This window comes from Colossoma macropomum, unplaced genomic scaffold (genome assembly GCF_904425465.1).
Source record: "Colossoma macropomum unplaced genomic scaffold, Colossoma_macropomum, whole genome shotgun sequence".
Lineage (NCBI taxonomy): Eukaryota > Metazoa > Chordata > Actinopteri > Characiformes > Serrasalmidae > Colossoma > Colossoma macropomum.
The window spans coordinates 33901033-33922186 of NW_023494795.1; the positions used below are offsets into that span (position 1 = coordinate 33901033).

Below are 21154 nucleotides of genomic sequence, written 5' to 3' on the forward strand. Positions count from 1 at the left end.
ACTATTTATTTGCTGAAATACATGTATTAAAAAAACACACATGAAATCTGGCCTGTGCTAAAGTGATGGTACATAGCAAATAAATAGAAACTTAAAAACTTAAAAACTTAAAATTTGTAAAAAATCTGTTTGTGTAAGTTTGTTCTCTGTAGAGCACCTCATCCTCACCGAACCCTGGTCCTGGAGTATCCCCTGGCCTGCACATTTTCATGTCTTCCTTGCTCCCATCATACCCACTTCAAGTCATGGAAGGCTTGTTAATGAGCTGATTTATTGGATCAGGTGTGTTGGGAGTAGGGGAAACACTAAAACATGCAGGGCAGTGCTCCAGGACCAGGATTGGGAGCCACTGCTGTACAGAATGTTAGCTTTTTACTTAGAAAATCAACAAAACATGTAATTTGATCATTGTATGACTATGATGCATTCTATGATGTGTGTGTATCTTTGTGTGGCTGGGCCTGATTATGAGTGTGAACAATTTCATTACCTCAGTTGTATAGTGCCAGTTGCCTGTAGAGATACCAGTCTGTGAAAATGGTCTAAAATACTGTGCGTGTGTGAGTGTGCCAGACTCTCAGCAGGGATATAAGTGAAAAACTCGCTCACTCACTTGCTCTCTGTGTCTTTCCCTCCAGGGCTTGAAAAAGCCTTGTCTTGAAGAGATAGCTTATGCTCGGAATGCCATCTTTAGCCCCTCTATGTTTGGCTCTTCACTGGAGGAAGTGATGGCAATGCAGAAGGAGCGTTACCCCGACCAGCAGTTGCCATGGGTACAGACCCGTCTCTCGGAAGAAGTGCTGGGTTTGAATGGAGACCAAACTGAGGGCATCTTCAGGTGAGATGTATTCTTATAAATGATTTTCTAATATTGGTCTTGAAAAACAATACTGCATATGTTAGGAATATGTCTGAACATTTGGTGTAGCCATTTTAAGTGGTAATAACTAATCAGATGACAGTCAGATTTCCTTAAAGGCATTCCAGCGTAAAACTACAGTTCAATATGTTATTTGTCATGCTATACAGTATTCACAATTTTATATCGTTTTCATTTCTTAGTTTAAAGTTATCTGTGTTCTCTCACTACAATACCCAGCGCGCCTTCGTACATGCTCAAATATATCGTACAAACATTGTACACGTGTGATGTCAATCAATCTTGACTGTTTACTGATGCACTGATCTTTAACTAATAAAGACAGTCATGCTAATGTCAGTGTAACTCATCTGTCATTGAAAAGAATTGTAAAGAAAGCAGTGTTTCTGTCTTTATTCAGCACAAAATTGATTTTCACCCTTGCAAGAGAAAAGAGAAAAGAATCCAAATTTAGGTTAGGGATCTGGCTAGCCAGACCCCTTGCTAAATCTAGCTTTTAGCTTGTTGCCCTCCTTACCAGATCACTCATTTCTGCTGTTTGATTAATCCATGCTTTCCACTGTAATGATGATTTGAAGTTATCGTGGTTATCAACTACAATAAGGTATATTATCCCAAGCAGTAATGTTAGCCATCTGCCTTTCTGCTACATTCACCATCCACTACCAAAAAAAGAAAAAAAAAGCGTCATGACCGCAGTACCACCATAATGCCAGTCAACTGGAAGTGGCTTCTGCCTGTGTGCTCTTGGCTTTATTTTGAGAGGTGTTGTATTGTGTGTGTCTCTCAGGGTGCCTGGAGATATAGATGAAGTTAATGCGCTGAAGTTGCAAGTGGACCAGTGGAAGGTGCCGACAGGCTTGGAGGACCCACATGTCCCGGGTATCTCTACTTCTTCACCTGCTAAACATGCCTGCAGAGAGTCAAAGGCAAAGCAGTCAACCAAATTTGATGCCAAAACATTTGATTGATTCTGCAGTTTTTGTTTTTTGTCATTTAACTCTTAGAAGCACCTAAATTATTGTTGGAGATAACAAAAGCCTGATGTGATTTTTATTGGTTATTTCATTATTGTACCACATTGAAACATGCAGAGAAATCCTGCTGAAAGTGCATATTCAACTTTTTATCCAAAAAATTTATTTAAATTTAATGACAATGGTATTGTTGTCTGTAGGCTGTTAATTTGCAAAAAGTAAAATCTTTTTTGTCATTTATTGACATTGAATTAAAGACTCAAAGCTATCAATACAGAATGTAAATGTAAATATGTAGTTAGCATGTAAGTATATAGTAACATGTAAGTAGGGATGCCAGACATCCAGGATTTTCCTGGATTGTCCTGAATTTTGGTTGTCTGTCCATTCCGTTGGACACAAAAAGTCTTGTTATCCAAGCATTTTTAATATTAGCATTTCCTTTAAGGTTTAAATGCTGATTTTTTTTAAATCAAATCAAACAATCTGTATAGAAAGAATGAGTTTGATTGGTTCAGATTACCCACACTGTTGGTACAGTTGTTTTGGAAGGGTGCGCTGTTGGTGACATGTTTAGGCACTAGGCAGCACTGCAGCATGATAACTGAGAATATTGGATTCTGTAGCTGAACTGACATCTATCAACCTTAGACTGCATCATGAGCATAGCTACCCATCTACTGAATTTAGCAAAAAATCAGGCCACTGATGAAATGTTCAGGAATTTTACAGGACTGAGGTAGAAACCCTGCATGTGAGTAGAATAGCAAAATGACAGTGGTAACTCTAGACTGCTAAGAGTCAAGCAAAGGAAAATGTTTGTGTTCTCCTGAACATAAAAAGAACAACCTCAGTTGTTCATTCCTCTCTCTACCTTCCAAAATACTAATCTAAACCTAAACATTGTATTCACAGATCACACTGCACACAAGCCTTCTCCCAATCTCTCTCCATCCCTTTCTCACTCACATAGGCTCTCACACACCTTTAGCCTAGGGCATTTTGCAGTGCTCCATTTCTCACTGAATATAAATAGCCTAATCTCTCAGTGCATTATGGGAAAAGAAACAAAACTCCCCCTCATAAAATATTCCTCTGTGAAGCAGGGTAAACCTTTTAAAGGATCAAAACCTGAAATTCACATTTCACGCTTCGGTCAGAAATTTCACAACAACAAAGTGGAGGTCCCACAGTTGAATTTTCTAGAACAGAAAGAACGAGGCCATGAAAATGATAGATACAGCTCTAAATACTGCCAGAACCAGTCAGTTAAAAAGAGTGATTTTCATACAATTAAGTAGACTACCTATATTTTTGAAAAATAAAGAAAGTAAAATGTTATCTTTGTGTGTACAGCACGAAAATGACTTCACTAAGTTTCTTTTTTTTAATCCATTCAGTGTTTATACATGTTTACAAGAGACATTTTTTTTTATTTAGAATTGGGTAAAAAAAAGTAAGTAGCCATTGCCATTTTCCTAGGTGGAAAGTTGAATGCTCACAAATAAGTATGAAATTATAAAATACTAAGGCAAATATACAGTTGTCAACAAATGAAGCAACTCTTGAAATTAATCCTGCTGACATTCTGCTTTTACTGCAATACATGCAGATACACACAAATCCATGCAGTGCCACTTCTCTACATGGACACACGCTCAGTGAAATGTTGAGTTTCAGTATTGATCAGCTAAGGTTCAGACCAGCTGTTCCCCACTAAATAGTAGTCTCTCCCTCCATTCTTATCCCTGCCTATCTTTCTCTCGCCCTCTCTTTCTTTTGTTAGCATCTCTGTTAAAGCTGTGGTACAGGGAGCTGGAGGAACCAGTGATTCCTCATGAGTATTATGAAGAGTGCATCTCTAACTATGACAGTCCTGAAGCTGCCGCCAGTGTCATTCATAACCTTCCTCACATCAACAAACTGGTGCTCTGCTACCTCATCCGTTTCCTACAGGTCGGTCTGTCTGTCTGTCTAAATATCTATCTATCTAATTATCTATCTATCTGTCTGCACATTGAAAAGTTACACATTGAATATACTTGATTCAAATATGTAAATTCCATATGAATAAAAATATATTACAGCAATACATCTTTTGCTGTAAGTTTCAGTCTACTTTTGGTAATAACTGTGGTGGTATAATATTTTTAATTATGTGGAAATGATGTACTTTTTTGAATGTTGTAATACACACACTACATGGACAAAAGTATTGGGACACCTCTTATGATTGAATTCAGGTGTTTCATTCAGTCCCTTTGCCACAGTTGTATAAATCAAACGCCTAGCTGTGCAGTCTGCCTTTACACACGTCTGTGAAAGAATGGGTTGTTCTAAAGAGGTCACTGAATTCGAGCATGGTAGTGTAATAGGATGCCACCAAATTTCTTCCATCCTAGATATTCCACATTCCAACAACTGTGAGTGGTATTATTGAAATACTGGATGCGTTTAGGAACCACAGCAACTCAGCCACGAAGTGTCAGACCATGTAAAGTTACAGAGTGGGGTCGCCGAATGCTGAGGCGCATAGTGCATAGAAGTCGCCAACGCTCTGCTGACACAATAACTGCAGAGTTCCAAATTTCCTCTGGCATTAACATCAACACAAAAACTGTGTGCCAGGAGCTTTATGGCATTGGTTTCCGTGGCTGAGCAGCTGCAAACCTACATCACCAAGCACAATGCCAAGCGTCGGATGGAGTGGTGTAAAGCATGTTGCCACTGGACTCTGGAGCAGTGGAAATGATTCTGACGAATCACACTTCTCTATGAGGTAGTCTGATGGACAGGTCTGGGTTTGGCGAATGCCAGGAGAACGTTATCTGCCTGACTGCATTGTGCCAGCTGTAAAGTATGGTGGAGGAGGGATGATGCTATGGGGTGGTTTTTCAGGGGTTGGCCTAGGCCCCTTAGTTCCAGTGAAGGGAAATCTTAATGCTTCAGCATACCAAGACATTTCGGACAATTGCATCCAACTTTGTTGGAACAGTTTGGGGAAGGCCCTCTTCTGTTGCAGCTGTGCCTCAGTGCACAAAGCATGGTCCATAAAAGCATGGTTGGGTGAGTTTGGTGTGGAAGAATTTGACTGGCCCACACAGAACCCAGACCTCAACCCCATTGAACACTTTTGGGATGAACTAGAACAGACATTACGAGCTAGGCCCTCTCATCCAACATCAGTGTCTGACCTCGCAAATGCTGTTCTGGGTGAATGGGCAAAAATTCCTACAGACACTCTCCAAAATCTTGTAGAAAGCCTTCCGAGAAGAGTGGAAGCTGTTATAGCTGCAAAGGGGGTTCAACTCCATATTAATGCCGATGGATTTAGAATGGGATGTCATAAAAGCTCCCGTAGGTGTAATGTGTAGGTGTCCCAATTCGTTTGTCTATATAGTGTATACATTTATCAGCTTACATTGAAAATATGGTGTGCTGTTCTGTGAGATAAAATTATTCAAAGAATGATCAAATATTCAAGATAAATGCTGTTTTATTTTGTTTTGTACTTCACAAATCAAAGCATCCGCTAAATACACTTCAAAAAGCTCACACTTAAACTAGAGAAAGCAAAGTTTTCTTTTGGAGGAATAATTTGCAGTCAGACATAATATATCTAATCATAAATCTTAAAGTATCTAAGTAAAATTATATTGTGGCTTATATCGTATCATGGAGCCTGTAGCAGTTCCCAGTGCTATCCACAAGTGAGGACGAAACACTCTGGAATGTTTTAGTCTGGACAACTCCCTTTTCTTCTAGCATAATAGAAGAAGACTCAGCATTGTTATCTTGACAAAGAGAAGGTATACAAAGTACTAAATTCTAAAAGTACTAATTTAGTTTAAAATAGATTTGATAGGCATGGCCATATTGTTTCCATATGTTTATTTACAGTATCTGTCTAATAATCAGATAATAACAAATCATAACTGAAGAGTATTCTACTGAAATTATCGATCTTGAGATCTTTAATACAAATTCCAAACTATAGTCCCACTAGCTGCTGTTGTGAGGGTGTAAAGAAACAAAAGCTGAAAATATAGAGTTAAGTCAGTTACTCTGACAATGTTTGTGTCTTTCACAAAGGAGAAAGTGCATCTATTCAGGCACATCCTCTGTCTCAGTGATACCATAACTTTTCTTCTTTGGACAGACACATTTTTCTATGCCTGCCACTGTTTAGTGCGACATGCTCCGTAGCAGCCGATTTAGTGTTTTGGCAACCAAAGGCAGCTTAAGACAGTCGAAAAATTTGCAAAATGACCACTGCTACAAAGCATGTGTAAAATACAGCCAATAAGGAGTGGCATGGAATGATTTAAAAATGGTTCTTTGAGGTTTTTTTAGTAAATGCAATGGTTACATATAGAACCATAAACATTTAACAAACCATTTCAATGAATAATTAGTTCTTCACCATGTTGTAAACCCTGTTGTATATGGTTCTTTGAAGAAGGTTTTATATAGCATCAAGAAGTATTCCACTATTATTACAAGTCAATTATAAGGAGGGTTTTTGGTACTATTGAAACTTTTTTGCTAGCAGCTTTTAGTTCACATATAGAATTACTTGAAATGGCTTACCTAGCCATGTGCAGAGTGAGCAAGAAGTTGGCATTCCATGTTGCCCAGTTTTCCCAAGAGCTCTAAACTGTCGTTATTTGTTGTGTATTTTCCCAAGCAAAACATTGTCACTTTTATGTTGAAGGCTTATTTTGGTGGCACAACCCAATTTTCTATTTATATTGTCATTATCTTGCATCGCAGGCTTAGCAGCAGAAAATCTTTACTGTGTAATCTGACTTTTAGCGCATGTATACATAAACAGTGTTGCACAGTCTGCCACAGGATTTGGCCAAGATTTCACTTGCAGCATCTTATGTAGTGTGGCTTGCAATAAGTGCTTAAGACTGTCATTATCACACAGTCTACAGCAGCCTTAACTTGTCTGCCTGTCTATCACATATCTTGGTCTGTCCCAATAAATTGCATGCTTCTCTTGTACTTTTCTCCAGGTGTTTGCTCAGCCTGCAAATGTGGCGGTCACTAAAATGGACGTGAGTAACCTGGCGATGGTTATGGCCCCAAATTGCCTGCGCTGCCTGTCCGATGACCCACGCATCATCTTCGAGAACACACGCAAAGAGATGAGCTTCATCCGGGTCCTCATTCAGCACCTCGATACAAGCTTCATGGATGGAGTTCTATAGCCCATATCACACACACACACACACACACGGAAACACACACATCCATGCTCACATATACTCAAAACGCACATCTATATACAAATACTCCTGCCATGCACACATATACTATATACATAAATAAAACAAAAAATGTGAAACAATTATGGACAAGCAAAACTCTTAGTCAACTGTAGAACAGTAGTCAACTGTAGAACAGTTTGAATTGGTATGACCCCTGATTTACTACACTGACACACACTCACAAAAAGCACAACTTTAAACTCTCTCACATGCGAACACTCAGATACACATTTACAGGACTGCACATGCATTCCTTTTCTGCCCCTTTATGATTTCTGAATGTGTTTGAATGGAGCTGTCTGTCCACGTAATAGCAGTGACTTTCTGTGTGTTTCTGTGTGTATGTGTGTGTGCTGAAAGGTGCATGTGTGCAGTTCTGTCTGTTAATGTTTTTTAACTTGACTGACCTATATAACAGTCTACTTGATTTTATATGATTAATTTATTTTTTATTTATTTTAACATGTGTTTATAACTGCTGCTTTTTTGAGACACATTGTCAGCCTCATTTCCAGTATGGGTGTGTATGTGTGTGTTTTTGTATGAGTGTGTTAATCTGTATGCATTTGTGTATGTACAGTATGTTTCACCTAATTGATCCATGCTTTGTCTACAAATGTTATTTCTTAGCAACTGTTGCAAGGTCAATGTTTATAGAACAGTGGCAAAAATGAATTTAGGTTGGATTTCACATTCACAAAATAACGTTGAGACAACATTCTAGAATGGTGTGACTGAGAAGAACATTCTAAAAAGGGGTAAAGGGGGAGGATTAACTTTCACGTATAGTGTGAATAGGAGAGAACATTCTAGAACAATAAAATGTGAAAGTAAAAAATGACGTTTTAGATGTGCCCAGAATGAGAAATGGAGCCACAGCCAAATGTAAGAGAAAATTATGGAGAAAGAATAAATCTCAAGGCACATTACATCACAAAAAAAAATGTAAATAAACAGTCACTGCCTATTGTTTATCATTATATTCACCATCAGCCTAGTAAAGTGGGCTCCTTCAAATGCCATCCAAAAAGACAGAAATCACATTTCATTTTCCTCTTCCTTCTAATTAGGTCATCACCAAAATGCTATAAATTACAGTAGTTTTGTTTTAAACTTAAACCAACTCCATTTTGGTGGTTAGCCTTGTTTCCTGGTAGCCAGTAAAAGAGGTGTAGTTGCCAATTACCAGGATTTGGTATTACATTACGGTGAGGTTGATTTAAACAGGACTCCTGTTACTGAGGGAGCACTGAATCATTGAATTATTACTTAGCAAACTTGTAAAAACTGCAGACATTTCAGGTTTGCACTTGTTTAAAGTCAAGTCATCTTGTAGGTGACTACTCAAACTATAGCACCTCCTCTAGGTAAAACAAATCCAGCCTGAATATGGCATTAATTTCTGTATTTTGAGCAAAAGTTAAATTGTCACATTCAGTTGAATGGTGTTTTTGCTAGTGTGCTGTAAAGCTTGTCTAACATTGCAGCAGTTGCTATGAAATAATGCAGTTTTGGATGGAGCATAGACATTTGTTCTCACTTGCTTTTGATTGTTTTAACATACCACTTTGTGTGACACACTGTATGGTTATGATGGAACGCCACCTTACCCCACCCCACATAACCCAACCCCCACCAACCCAAAATCTCAACTACACACACATCTGAACCAGTCTCACACATGCATAGGACCCTACAGACACACTCTCTCTCTCATACACACACACACTGGTTGGACTCGGTGCTTATAATAACAACACACACTGCCATACACACAAAAACGGATACACAGTGTCCTCACTTCCCCTCAGGAGAAGCAAAAAAGAGAGAAAGAATGGAATAGTCTGAAAGAGAGAGAGAGAGAAAGAAAGAGACAGATGGAGGGAGAGAGAGAGAGAGATCAAGGCAGACAAATAAAATAAATGATATAAGTTTGGTTTTTTTCACTCTTCTGCACATTGAAATTTCCACCATTTTCACTTCCTCATACCTATAAAATATGGCAAAAAATAAGAATAAAAAATTATTTAAAAAAACAATAAAAATAAAAAATAAAAAAATATATAAAACATATAAAGGAAGTAAACAAAAAGTAATGTCGCAAAATAGAGGCATATTGCAATATTTGACAGGAAGTGAGCCTGAGTACGGTTCTCATTTTAATAACACAAAACTCAACCATTAGCAGAAACCTATAGGGTAAATAAAAGATCAAAGATTAAAACAATATGAAGAAGACAATTATAGTGTGTCTCTAATTAAAACCAACCAGTGAAAAGTATCTGAGGGTGAGAGCTGAGAAATGAAAAGATAAAAGGCTCCTGAGCAAATCACTGTGACCAGCATCCTCAGAGCAGAACCCACCACACACGTACTGACTCACACACACTCACACACACATACTGTGAGCACTCACAGCTCAACCGACATACACAAACACAGGATAGGCAGGTGTGTGCAGAAAGTGGGAAACTTTCTGCTTGGATGCTCGTCTTCTCATGCTCCTGTCTCAGATGTTTATGGTTTTATTCTGTTAATGGAGTCATGCTGATAAACCCCCTCTCCCTCCTTTTGTTCTGAGGTGTAATGGTGATTCTATAAGGTGGGTTACGGTCTAACTGAACATTGTTTAATAAACAATTCAAAGAAGACTGAATATTGATGTCCATTTTTAAAACAGAATTCCACTGATTTTTCAAAATTTCAGCATAGTAAAGTTATTGACACGCAAACAAAGTAATTCAGAGTGGTTTGCTGTGAAATGTTTTTTTGTAAAGAAATGTATCGACTCAGATTTCTTTACAGTGGTGTTGATAGGAACCAGGGGACATGATGTCGACAAAGCAAATATAGACATTTTATTTACTATCCAAAACTACCAGTGAACTTTGAATGAATTAATTGATTAATTGATATATGTTTAAGACCAAAGGCTTATCTCAGAACTATTGTAAAATAATGCCTTCAGCATCAAGTAACATATTCTTAACTTATTCATGTAACAACTTGAAACTTTAAATCTTTGAGGGAGCTTCTAAACGCTTTGGATGTATGGTTCCCACTACCCCCACTGCGAAAAAGTCTGACTTGATAAGTTTCTCTACCATGGAGCATTTTAAATCAAACCACACTGAATGACATTGTTTACGTCTTAATGATCAAATCATACAGAAATTTTGAAATATCAGTGGAATTCCTCTTTAAGATGTAAACAAAGTCATCCAGAGTAATTTGATGTGAAACGGTTATTTGTAGAGAAGCTTATCAACTCAGTCTTGTCCCTTTATTATTACTTCCTGCTTTTTTAGGCGACTTTTTTTTCCCAAAAAAAGAGTATTTTTCCATGCTTCAGTCTAAGAATTTGGTTTCATCAAAAACATCTCATGAAAAATGAATGGTCTTTGACAATACTGTACTGTATGTCTTCTGAGTTTTTATATGTATTGTTAATAATGTTAAAACAGTGGTAAATCTGAATAAAGACATCATCTTTGGGGCCTATTTTGCCTTGACTATGACAATGACCCACATGTACCTCTCCACCATGAATGGATTTTAAAAATTTGTTTTAGGCCAGAACTTTATTTCAAAACTATTGTAAAACAATATCTCAGGCATCTGGCAGCAAATTCGTAACCACTTGATGTAATAACTTTCTGTGAGGTAGCTTTGGGAGACATGCTTTGGATGTCTTGGTCCTGTCACCACCAGTGTGAACGATTCTGATTTGGTTTCTCTAGAACAGAGCATGTCACATCACGCCACTCTAGATGACTTTCTTTACATCTTACATTATTTATTTATATAGAAAATTTTTAAAGATTGATGAAGTTCTCCTTGAACTTGCTCATGAACACACACAAACAAAAAGATGTCATGGTATAGTATGGTCAAAATATACAAATCTATATTGTAATAAACATAAGATGTTAAGATAATGTTTTGTTTGCTATAACGCAGTTGTACATTATGTGTGCATTATCTGTTGAGAAAATTCTGGTTTAACTTCAAATTAATTCTGTCTTAGTGATACCTCTCCAGCCCAATAGGGGGCAGTGGCGCTTCGTACACGTTACGTTTACCTACAGGTCGGTACACGTTGCATTTACCTATGGATTGTGTTGCCAAACGTGTAGGAAATCCGCCATGTGTAAGGAAATTTAAACTGAAATGAGGCGATGACGTAGATGATCGAGTTACATTAAATCTTGCCGCACAAATTTTGAATTTAGTATACACTTTTTGGCTTAAATTGATACATTTTGTTTAAAAACGTTAAGTTAAAGGCCATGTGACTATACACACACACACAAACACACACACATTTTCCAAGCCGCATCCTTCTGGGTCGCGGGGGGATCTGGAGCCTATCCCAGCGGGCTATGGGCGAAAGGCAGGAAACACCCTGGACAGGTCGCCAGTCCATCGTAGGGCAGACAGACAGACATATACATTCCATGTGTCTTTAACAGATGTATAATGTGGAATCGGGCCCTCCCTATGTTCAAAGCCACTATATAAAGGTCTTTACGCATGTTTTCATTGAATCTGAATTACCACAGTCTTACTCTGTACGTGATCACTGTGCAAAAAAAAAAAAAAAGTATCTACATTTTTTACGAATTTAATATTTTTAAATCATTTGAGCACATCAGCTGCCCTTTACATTGAGTGAAAAAATTATGGGCCCCAACAGAAATGTTTCAAATTTTAATAAAATAAAAATACAATTAAAAATAAAATATAAATAAAAAATAAAATATCTTTACAGCAACTTATTAAAAGTAAACATTTTTACTTTTTCTGTAAAGTCACCATTTTGGAGTTACTAGGCCTCTTTCTTATTTTCCTCCTAATAATAATAATAATAATAATGATAATAATAATAACAACAATATGAATAAAAAGAATAGGCTGATAATTTCTATAAGTGCTTATTATTGACAGATTTATTAACAGATGAAGAAGGTAACAATTGGGTGAAGGACGTCTCATTAGGCAAACCCGTTTGGCACCGACTGCTCCATCCTGAGAGGGAGGAAGTACGACACAAAAAAGGACACATTGTCACCATCCACGAGGCACTGGGAAAGCGGCATGCCTTAGCGTCACCCACTAGTCTTATAGGCTTATAGGCGGAATTTGTTAAGATATATCTGGCAACCCCAGCAGAGAGCTCAGTAGTAGGCAAGTGTGCATCTTGACTCAGCTGTCCGCCTGGAACTTACCGGTAAGTTAGACATACATTTTTCTGTTATATGTGACATAGAAATTATTTGGTCCTCACCTAATGGAAGAAATTAGTTTTTGTTTAGGTTAGACCTAGGAATAGTACGACAACGTCCACAATCTCAGTTTGACCAGCCTGCACAGCTCCTGGGGTTTAGTAGTTAGCAAGTTAGCTAGCTAGCTGGCTGGCAACAATTCGTTACTAAGTGTATGAATAACGTGGTTATTTTCTTATTCCGATCTAATAATTTACCTACGCAGTGTGGCCGGGCTTCTAACAAACTTTGGTGGTATGCTCATATTTAATGAGAGCACGGCACTGTGGACGAGCTAGTTTACTCGACTCTTTATTTGCATAGATATACATAGCGATTACCTGTTTGTTACAATTCAGAATACTGTTAACCTTAGTGCCTTAGTATACATGAGCAGATGAGCTCTATGAATGCAGCTCTGTGTGAGTGTGGGTGAGTAGGCGCTGTATCGAATGCTTCTCTACCTGAATATACTGTGACGTCAACGAAGTCCGGTAACGACAGGTGGGAGCGTACAGGTGTGACGTGGCACGTCTTTTGTAATTTGGGGACCAGTTTGGGTGCATTCCAAGACATCTGAAGGTCCTGTCTGAAAAGCAGGGAAGGTAAAGCACATTCAATGATTCGAGTTCTGTTTGACACTGTCAGTCCTACTGTATTCATGTTCGTTTACATCTATTCTAATACGTTATGGTGTATTTCTAAGCATAAACACACTTATTACCAAGATAAATGGTGTAAACAAAGAACAGTGGGCCTCATTCCCCAGTATCTTCCTAGGTCTTTTGTTTTGTTTTTATTTGTTCTTGTGCTTAGGTGCCTAAGGATTTAGCGCACATACTTTATTGCTTGTGAACGGTCTTGGCTATCAAAAGCACCAAATCAACCAAACATGCAGATATACCATGTAAAGACATTGGAATTTTCAGTACTGGTTGTTTTGCAAAACACTGAAGGGTCAGTCATTCCATAGCAATCCACCTAGCCCTCCCAGTTCAAGTTATGGATTTTCTTGAAAAAAAAAATCATGTGAAAACATCTATGAAATTCAATGGACCTTCCAAAATCTTATAGCTCTACTCCAATTACATTTTATGTTATGAGTTTTTTTTAATTTTGGCCCTTTTTTTGCGATTGTGTGCACTCTGAGCCTAACCAGTCACTTATTTTGTGCTGCATTGGGTAGAAATTTGTACTGAACATCCAAGAAACCCTAAGGATAATTTGCAACATGTATTCATGTAAATAGTTGCTGTTGAATGTTTCAATTAATTATTTTATATTGAAATTGGCTAACGGCTAAGTTTTCTTTGTATAATTTGTCAAAATCACACTGTTTTTCATTTCTATCAAATCTTTCTCTACCTAAATGTTGTATGACATCACATTTCCACTAGAGAATGATGTAATTCTTACAAGAGTATAAGACTCTTATATAAGGGAATATAAGGGACTTCAATGCAAACTGGCTGAGCTATACTTGTTTATAGAAGTATGTAGTAAAACTTTGGCCATTTAAGGGGTTAAAGCAGGTGTTTCTTTCTCTTTCTATCTGCATTAGATGGAAGGGAAAACTGGGACCATGCGTGTGATGGTGACCGGAGGGAGTGGTCTGGTGGGCAAAGCGATACAACATGTGCTAAAGGAAGAAGGAGGAGCAAGAGAAGGAGAGGAATGGATCTTCCTGTCCTCAAAAGATGCCAATCTAATGTGAGCACTGCTCTTTCAAAAAACACATATTTTTCCAAGGAGTGTGATCACATGACAGTTCAACATGTTCCTGGTGTTTCCTTGGTGTCTTATTTTGCATTATATTTACTGTTCTTTGTAAGTATCTCTTCATAGTGTTTATAACTATACATTATTGACCTGCATGACATTGACAGAATATTAGAATTGTGATTAAATAGCTACATATTGCAGTTGAAATACACAGCGCACAGTAAAAACGCACTGCGATTGGTTACACTTTTCGGTTTGCGATATCAGCATTGTCAAGGCTAATAGTGGGATAACTAATAAACTATATTACACAGCCCTAGTCTATTAGCATATTCCCATTCTGTCCACGTGTTGCAATGCAAACATGTTTGTGTTGTTGTTTTAGGAATGCACATGAGACGAGAGCTCTCTTTGAGAAACACCATCCAACACATGTCATTCATCTGGCAGCTATGGTGGGCGGCCTCTTCAAAAACATGAGACAGAACTTAGATTTTTGGGTAAAGCACACATACAGACACAAAACATTACTGTACAGGTCTTAAATAATGACTGTATATATGAATGTGTCTACTGTATTTTATTTCAGAGAAACAACATGTACATCAATGACAACGTGCTGCAGGCAGCTCATGACTTTGATGTGGTAAAAGTCGTCTCCTGTCTGTCCACCTGCATCTTCCCAGACAAAATCACTTACCCCATTGATGAGACTATGGTTTGTATCTTAAGCTACATTTTCATACTTCATTTCTGAAGTATTTTCTGCAAGCCAGTGTCACTATCCTCAAAACAAGTATTGCAATTTTGTTTTTGTTCAAATTATAAAACAGAAGAAGGAAGTTAGTTTGGGGATAATTCAACTTTTTTAATTTGATGATGCTTGATGCTCCACCTTGAGTCCTCTAGGATATTCAAGACACACTTATAGTGGAGACAGCACACAATGATAGTATATCCTTGAACATCAAACTAGCACACAATAGTTTAGCAGTCCCTTCCATATCTGTCTCCACCCTCATACTAGTAAGTTGTAGGTTGACATATTACATATTAAGACTGTAACTGTAGCTCCATGACAACTGCAGTTCTTGCTTTTTGTTTTATGCTTTTTAGTATTTTTTCCTCCTCAGTCAGTAACCATACAGGTGAATGAATGTCATATAAGAAATATTTCTGTTGTTCCTCTGAAGTAATGTGCTTGTTACAGTGGTGAACTACCATTAGTGCAGGTGCGGCAATTGCACTGGGACCCGGTGCAAATTTTACATCCATGACTCATGAGTAGCTACATCAATGTAATAATATGGTTTAACCGTAAGCCTACATTAGAGCACCAACTTGGTTGAGACACAGCAAGTAAAAAAGCATATTACACTATCTCTTTTGGGAACATTGGGGCCAAAAAGGTAAAAGTTACACCACTGGCTTTTTATAAGTGTTTACATTAAACTGAATTTGATTTGGAAGAACTGATTTTTACTTTGATGGCTGCAGTTGTTTATTGAGCAGCTTGGTCTGCACAAAAGTGTTAAATAACTTGAAAATCAAGTGCACATACATACAGTCAAAAGTATGCAAAAGTTTGAACACCCCCAGTCAAACTAAATGTTTTGTTGATCTTTTAAAACATTTCGTTTTTAGTGCAACTTTATCAACATTTTGAGGAAAAAAAAATGTAATATGTGACAGGCCAGATTTTATATTTTAATATGTCCAGTATGTCAGTCTCAGCGGATAAACAGTAATTGTACATTAAAATGTGCCAACATGTGTTCTTTGTAGAGGATGTGTATTTATTTTGACTTAGAAAATTAACAAAACGTGTAATCTGACCAGGGTGCCCAAACATTTGCAGACGACTGTATATTTGTATGAAGTTAATATTTTTGGCTAGCCCTTCATCTCATTCATGTTTGTTTTGTCTATCTCAGATTCACAATGGTCCTCCTCATGACTCTAACTTTGGTTATTCCTATGCCAAAAGAATGATTGATGTCCACAACAGGTCAGTAATGAGAGGTTCTTGTGTTTATGTACTTGATACAGGTGTATGCAAAGGCTGTGTTTTTGTTAATAAAATGTTTATGACCATGTTTCTCAACCTGTATAAGATCATGAGATTAGGCTAATTTTAAGCTTGGAGGACATCATGTGCTGGCATATTGTCTCAATTCTGATTTATACAACAGTTCCCACAACAACATTTTTTCTGTATCCTGTATCCTTATCATTTGACACTGCTTGCTAAATAACACCAGTGGTAATTGTACTCTAAGCTGGTGGGACTACTTTTTGTGAATTTATTGAAAATATATCATCGCTATCCAAAAAAAACACGTCTCTATTTTTGTCATTTATTTTTCTCTGTCATTTGAACGCAGTGGCTGCCCTTTACATTCTGTGAAGTATGTCATTAAAAGTATCTGTTTGCATAAAATCAGCAGATCCTTCAAGTGCATCTGCTATCGCAAGTAATCTCACTCAGCGCCTATGGCTCGTGCCTGTGACCAAATCACAGCCTTATTGTTATTCTTTTGTTCAGCTGTTTAAGCATTGCCTCTGCTATGAAAGTTTCCACATTTGTACATAGCTAGAGTAAGATCATCTCCACAAATCTGTCTGATTAGCTACATCATTTGTCAGCTGGGGACCACAGGCAGACATAATAAAACTTTTATCTTGACAATGAAGTTTCACCATAGACCAAGGAAGAATAAACAGATAAATCAGTGTTTTAAAGGTTGTGTTTTGTTGTGGGTTTTTCTAAACACAATATTAATTCTGATGTTTTTTACAGGGCCTATTTTGCACAGTACGGTCGGAGGTACACAGCTGTTATACCTACAAATGTGTTTGGTCCCCATGACAATTTCAACATAGAGGATGGTCATGTTCTACCAGGACTTATACACAAGACCTACATTGCACAGAGTAAGAAACAGCATACACAGACATCATCATCATCATCTCTCTCTCTCTCTCCCTCTCTCTGACTCTCTCTGGCTCTTCCTCTTTCACACTCACACTTTCACACTTCTCTCTTGCACTGTCTCTTTTGTCTTTATGTCTGTATATCTGTCTGTCTTTGACTCTGTGTCTCTCCCACCTCTTTTCTGTCTCGTTCTTTCTTTTTTTTTAGTTTCTCTCTCTCTCTCTCTTTCTTTCTTTCTTTCTTTCGTCCCTCACACAGGACATAAGTAGGAATATCATCCTATCGGCTGCAAACAATAAAAGAATAATTCCATGAAAATGCACTTAAACTCGAAAGTATCCACATTATAATTACAGTCTGAATCACATTGGGTTGAATGCCAGTTACCTGTCTGTATCTGTAAAAGAAATGTCAGTCAGTACTCCAAAAAGACAACTTCATAGGAGAAGCAAAAACATTCTTTAATGTTTATTAATGTTGCAAGTAAATTTAGACTGTTGATTTATTCATCATGAAATGTTCACACCATGTAAAGGTCAACTGGCACCTTCAAATGTTTTAAAATGTCCTCCTTACACTTCATTAGAAAAACTTTACTTTTACAAAGCAATGTTCTGTGTTAAAATTGCCAGTACTGTTTTGTCACTACTTACCATAACCTGAGGAAAATATGTGAGTCTGTATCAAAGTACCAATGAGAAAATTGCCCAAGGACTAGCTGTAACACTTTAAAATAGATAAATAGATTCTTGTTACTAAGATATCCACTTAGTGATGACCTCTTGGACCTCTAAACTGAAAGATGATGACACCTACCCACTGAAAGAGTCACTGCAATTATGCATTAGAGTAACCGCCTTCACTTATCATTACTGGTTTGATAGTAGAGATGTCATTTGTAAACATTAAGATTGGCAGTGGCATAACTAGGACTTTAAGGGCTTTAGTGCAAAGAACCAATACCGGGCCCCTCATATACCTTTAATAAATGGAAAAAGTCCATTCAATAAATGGAAAAAATAAATGGAAAAAATGTAATTTGCTTGTTTACTCGCCATTACTATTGCTATCTTAATCAGGCTGGTGCTTTCATGTAATGGCTAATGGTTGAACTATATTATTAAGTTTTTATATCTACCCACGAGTCATGGGTTTTAATTTATATAAGTAGCAATTTAAGGGGTCCAATAATGACGTTAAGGGTCTCAATTGCCATGGCCCTGCACTATGGGCTCTGATGTGATTACAGATTGTGATTATGATTGTGAATGTTTGTCACATTGTACTTGATGTGATGGCTGTGTAGCTATCTGCAAAAAGCTGAAATCACTGCAATCATGGTCTGCTAGAATTCCAAATAGTGCCTTGGTCTAGGACCATTACTGGCATCCACCGAAGCTGAAGGACTAACATTGACAGGTTCGGCCCTCTAGTGGCCAAAACATCTGGACAACACGGGTTTAAAGGTTCACTTGGAAGTAAAATTGTGTACACTGCATGTCACATGTTGTAACATCGGCATAGGAAATAATCAGGAACAATAAATAACAATAATCAGGTAACACTTACCTAACCAAATATTTATCTGTGTGTGCACCAGAGGAGGGGACAGCTCTACAGGTATGGGGTTCTGGTCGTCCACTGAGACAGTTCATCTACTCACTGGATTTGGCTCGTCTGTTTCTGTGGGTCCTGAGAGAATATAAAGAGGTGGATCCCATCATATTGTCAGGTACACATTGTGCATATTTACACGTAATCAAACAACAATGAAACCGAATATAAGCGACATAAGTGTCAAAAACGCTCTCTCTCTCTCTCTCTCTCTCTCTCTCTCTCTCTCTCTCTCTCTCTCTCTCTCTCTCTCTCTCTCTCTCTCTCTCTCTCTCTCTCTCACACACATCTAGTTGGAGAGGAGGATGAGGTGTCCATTAAAGAAGCTGCAGATGCTGTTGTTAAAGCTTTGAATTTTAGAGGAGAAGTGGTTGTATCCTTTTACTCATTCACGTGATCAGTGACATTAAAAACAAAGATCATACTTTAGCACCAATATATAGGGGAAGAGACGTTTTACAATTGTGTTTGTTGTTTGTAAATTAGTTTAGCATTTCTCAGAATGAAACTGGCAGAGTAAAGCCAGATTATTTAGCCTTACATATTCAAAATAACAACTGATAAAACAAATGCAGTAGATGACATAGAGGTTTATACTGAACACTACCCAGCTTACTTTGTTTTTTATCTGAATAGCCATGTTACAATGTTTATCATTGTGGATTTTCTAACACTTCTCCCAAAAACAGGTAGGTTAGCCTTGACCTTCTTTGTTCAGTATGACACTAGTAAGTCTGATGGACAGTTTAAGAAAACAGCCAGCAATGCTAAACTCCGCAAATACCGTCCTGACTTCACCTTTACCCCATTCCACAAAGGTAAACATCAGCGCGCACACACACACACCTGCAAAAGTACAGCTCTAATAAGAGCATGTGTAAATGAGTTCTTCATTCATACACATTGCCAGTATCGTAACAAAACTATCTCAATAATTATACCTTTACAAGAGCAAAAAAGTTCTTAACTTTGTATATTACTGTAGCAGAATTTTATTCTAAGTAATTTTGGACCACTTCCTGTTCCTTCATTAATCATTAAATGCACACAATGTAAAGGAAAGCTGGTATTTTAAAATGTTATTTAATAAAATAAAGGTACATTATATCACAAAGCATACTCTCAAGCATAAGTGTTGATTTTAGATCTGCCACTCTTTCTTTCCTCAGCTATCAAGGAGACGTGTGACTGGTTTGTGGCGAATTACGATGTTGCTCGCAAATGAGGATCATGACACCATTCTTACTGCAAGACGATATAGGAGTTACAGCACAAATGTTAGACTTCCTGCACTGCTCAAGAGCCAGCAATGCTTCAGTGAAGTACAGAATCAACAGCTCGACATTCTTAATAGTGAAAAAGCCTTAAATGTACAAAGTAGATATGTTACTGTTCCAAATTCTTTATAAATTTGTTGGAATCATTACATTGACCAGTATATCACTATATGTCACAAGTAGTTCTACTTGGTGTTTGACACAACAAAATATTTCAAAACCCTGATGATCAACTGATTTTTTTTGTTGAATGTAGAACAGTAGGCTTTTTTTGTTTTATTTTTAATATTATTATTATTATTATTATATATATAATAATATGAATAATATATATACAATTTTATATTATTATTTTGAAGGTGAAAATGGTTGTAAGGGGTATCTAATGTAGGGAAAATGTCTGTTCTTTTTATGAATGATTGCACTGGAGCCTTATCTTCACTGGAGAAACTGTAGATCTTTTATGATGTGTATGTTACATTTAGTCTTATTTCATAATTTTTCCTTAAATCTGCTCTTAATATGTTTCTCCTTTTGTGGTTTATATATTGTTCTTTTGCAGGTTTCAAAGTACTGTAAGTTAAGCTGGGTGAACCAATAAACTGATGACCCAATCACCCAGTCAGCCTTTTTTATGAGACTGCAATTTCTTTGTTGCAATGTATAAAAGATCTTTTTCTCAGATGCAGTCCACTAAAATGAGTTTGTAACTTCTAACAGTGATGAGTGCATGATTAGCATGTCCTAAAGGAAAATAAGTTGATTTAATAATATAATAATAAAAAATGTAGAGATTATATAGGACTGAACCTTAGCTACTGAAGCTATAACAGAAATAAATGTTAATAAATAAATAAATAAATGTACATTAAAAAAAAATTATTAGTGCAATTCTTATGTTACACTAACTCAGCTGAGCCTTTGTTTTAGGGCAGCTCACATAAGGTTTCAGTAAACTTGGTAGCTGGTATATGCCTTAAAAGTTCACATGTAACTTTATACATGACAGCTGTTATCTTGTGTATAATAGCACAGCACAGTAATTCCTCTTAGTTATCCTATGGTTGTATGTTATATGCTCAGTTTTGTGCTTTCTGTCAGAGAGCTAATTCAGAATTTTGTGTTTTCTCTCTATGTCTGACAACTGAATCAGCTCAAGAAGGCCTAATTAGGGAATTATGTGAAATATGTTCAGGGAGAACACAAAAG

At 37.2% G+C, this 21154-nt stretch overlaps 2 protein-coding genes across 4 annotated transcripts in view; both read left to right on the top strand.

Moving 5' to 3' along the window:
- Nucleotides 1–9784, top strand: part of arhgap39 (Rho GTPase activating protein 39) — a 51609-nt gene extending 41825 nt beyond the window's left edge. Inside the window, 4 exon segments of the mRNA XM_036582257.1 lie at nucleotides 639–838; nucleotides 1671–1762; nucleotides 3644–3813; nucleotides 6879–9784. Coding sequence (XP_036438150.1) covers nucleotides 639–838; nucleotides 1671–1762; nucleotides 3644–3813; nucleotides 6879–7073 — 657 coding nt within the window. The 3' untranslated portion in view covers nucleotides 7074–9784.
- A 2429-nt stretch (nucleotides 9785–12213) lies between these two features.
- Nucleotides 12214–20570, top strand: LOC118815864 (GDP-L-fucose synthase-like). Of its 3 annotated transcripts, none has more exons than XM_036582264.1 (11): nucleotides 12214–12363; nucleotides 12814–13002; nucleotides 13959–14107; nucleotides 14505–14619; nucleotides 14709–14837; nucleotides 16054–16127; nucleotides 16920–17053; nucleotides 18655–18786; nucleotides 18962–19041; nucleotides 19387–19486; nucleotides 19838–20570. In XM_036582264.1, exons 3-11 carry the CDS (start codon nucleotides 13959–13961, stop codon nucleotides 19891–19893), a joined length of 969 nt encoding a protein of 322 aa, XP_036438157.1. In that variant the 5' UTR covers nucleotides 12214–12363; nucleotides 12814–13002; the 3' UTR covers nucleotides 19894–20570. The 3 variants fall into 3 exon arrangements, with proteins under 3 accessions (XP_036438157.1, XP_036438158.1, XP_036438156.1); XM_036582265.1 differs by having other exon boundaries at nucleotides 12902–13002; XM_036582263.1 differs by lacking the exon at nucleotides 12814–13002 and having other exon boundaries at nucleotides 12215–12363.
- Nucleotides 20571–21154: the final 584 nt, after the last annotated feature.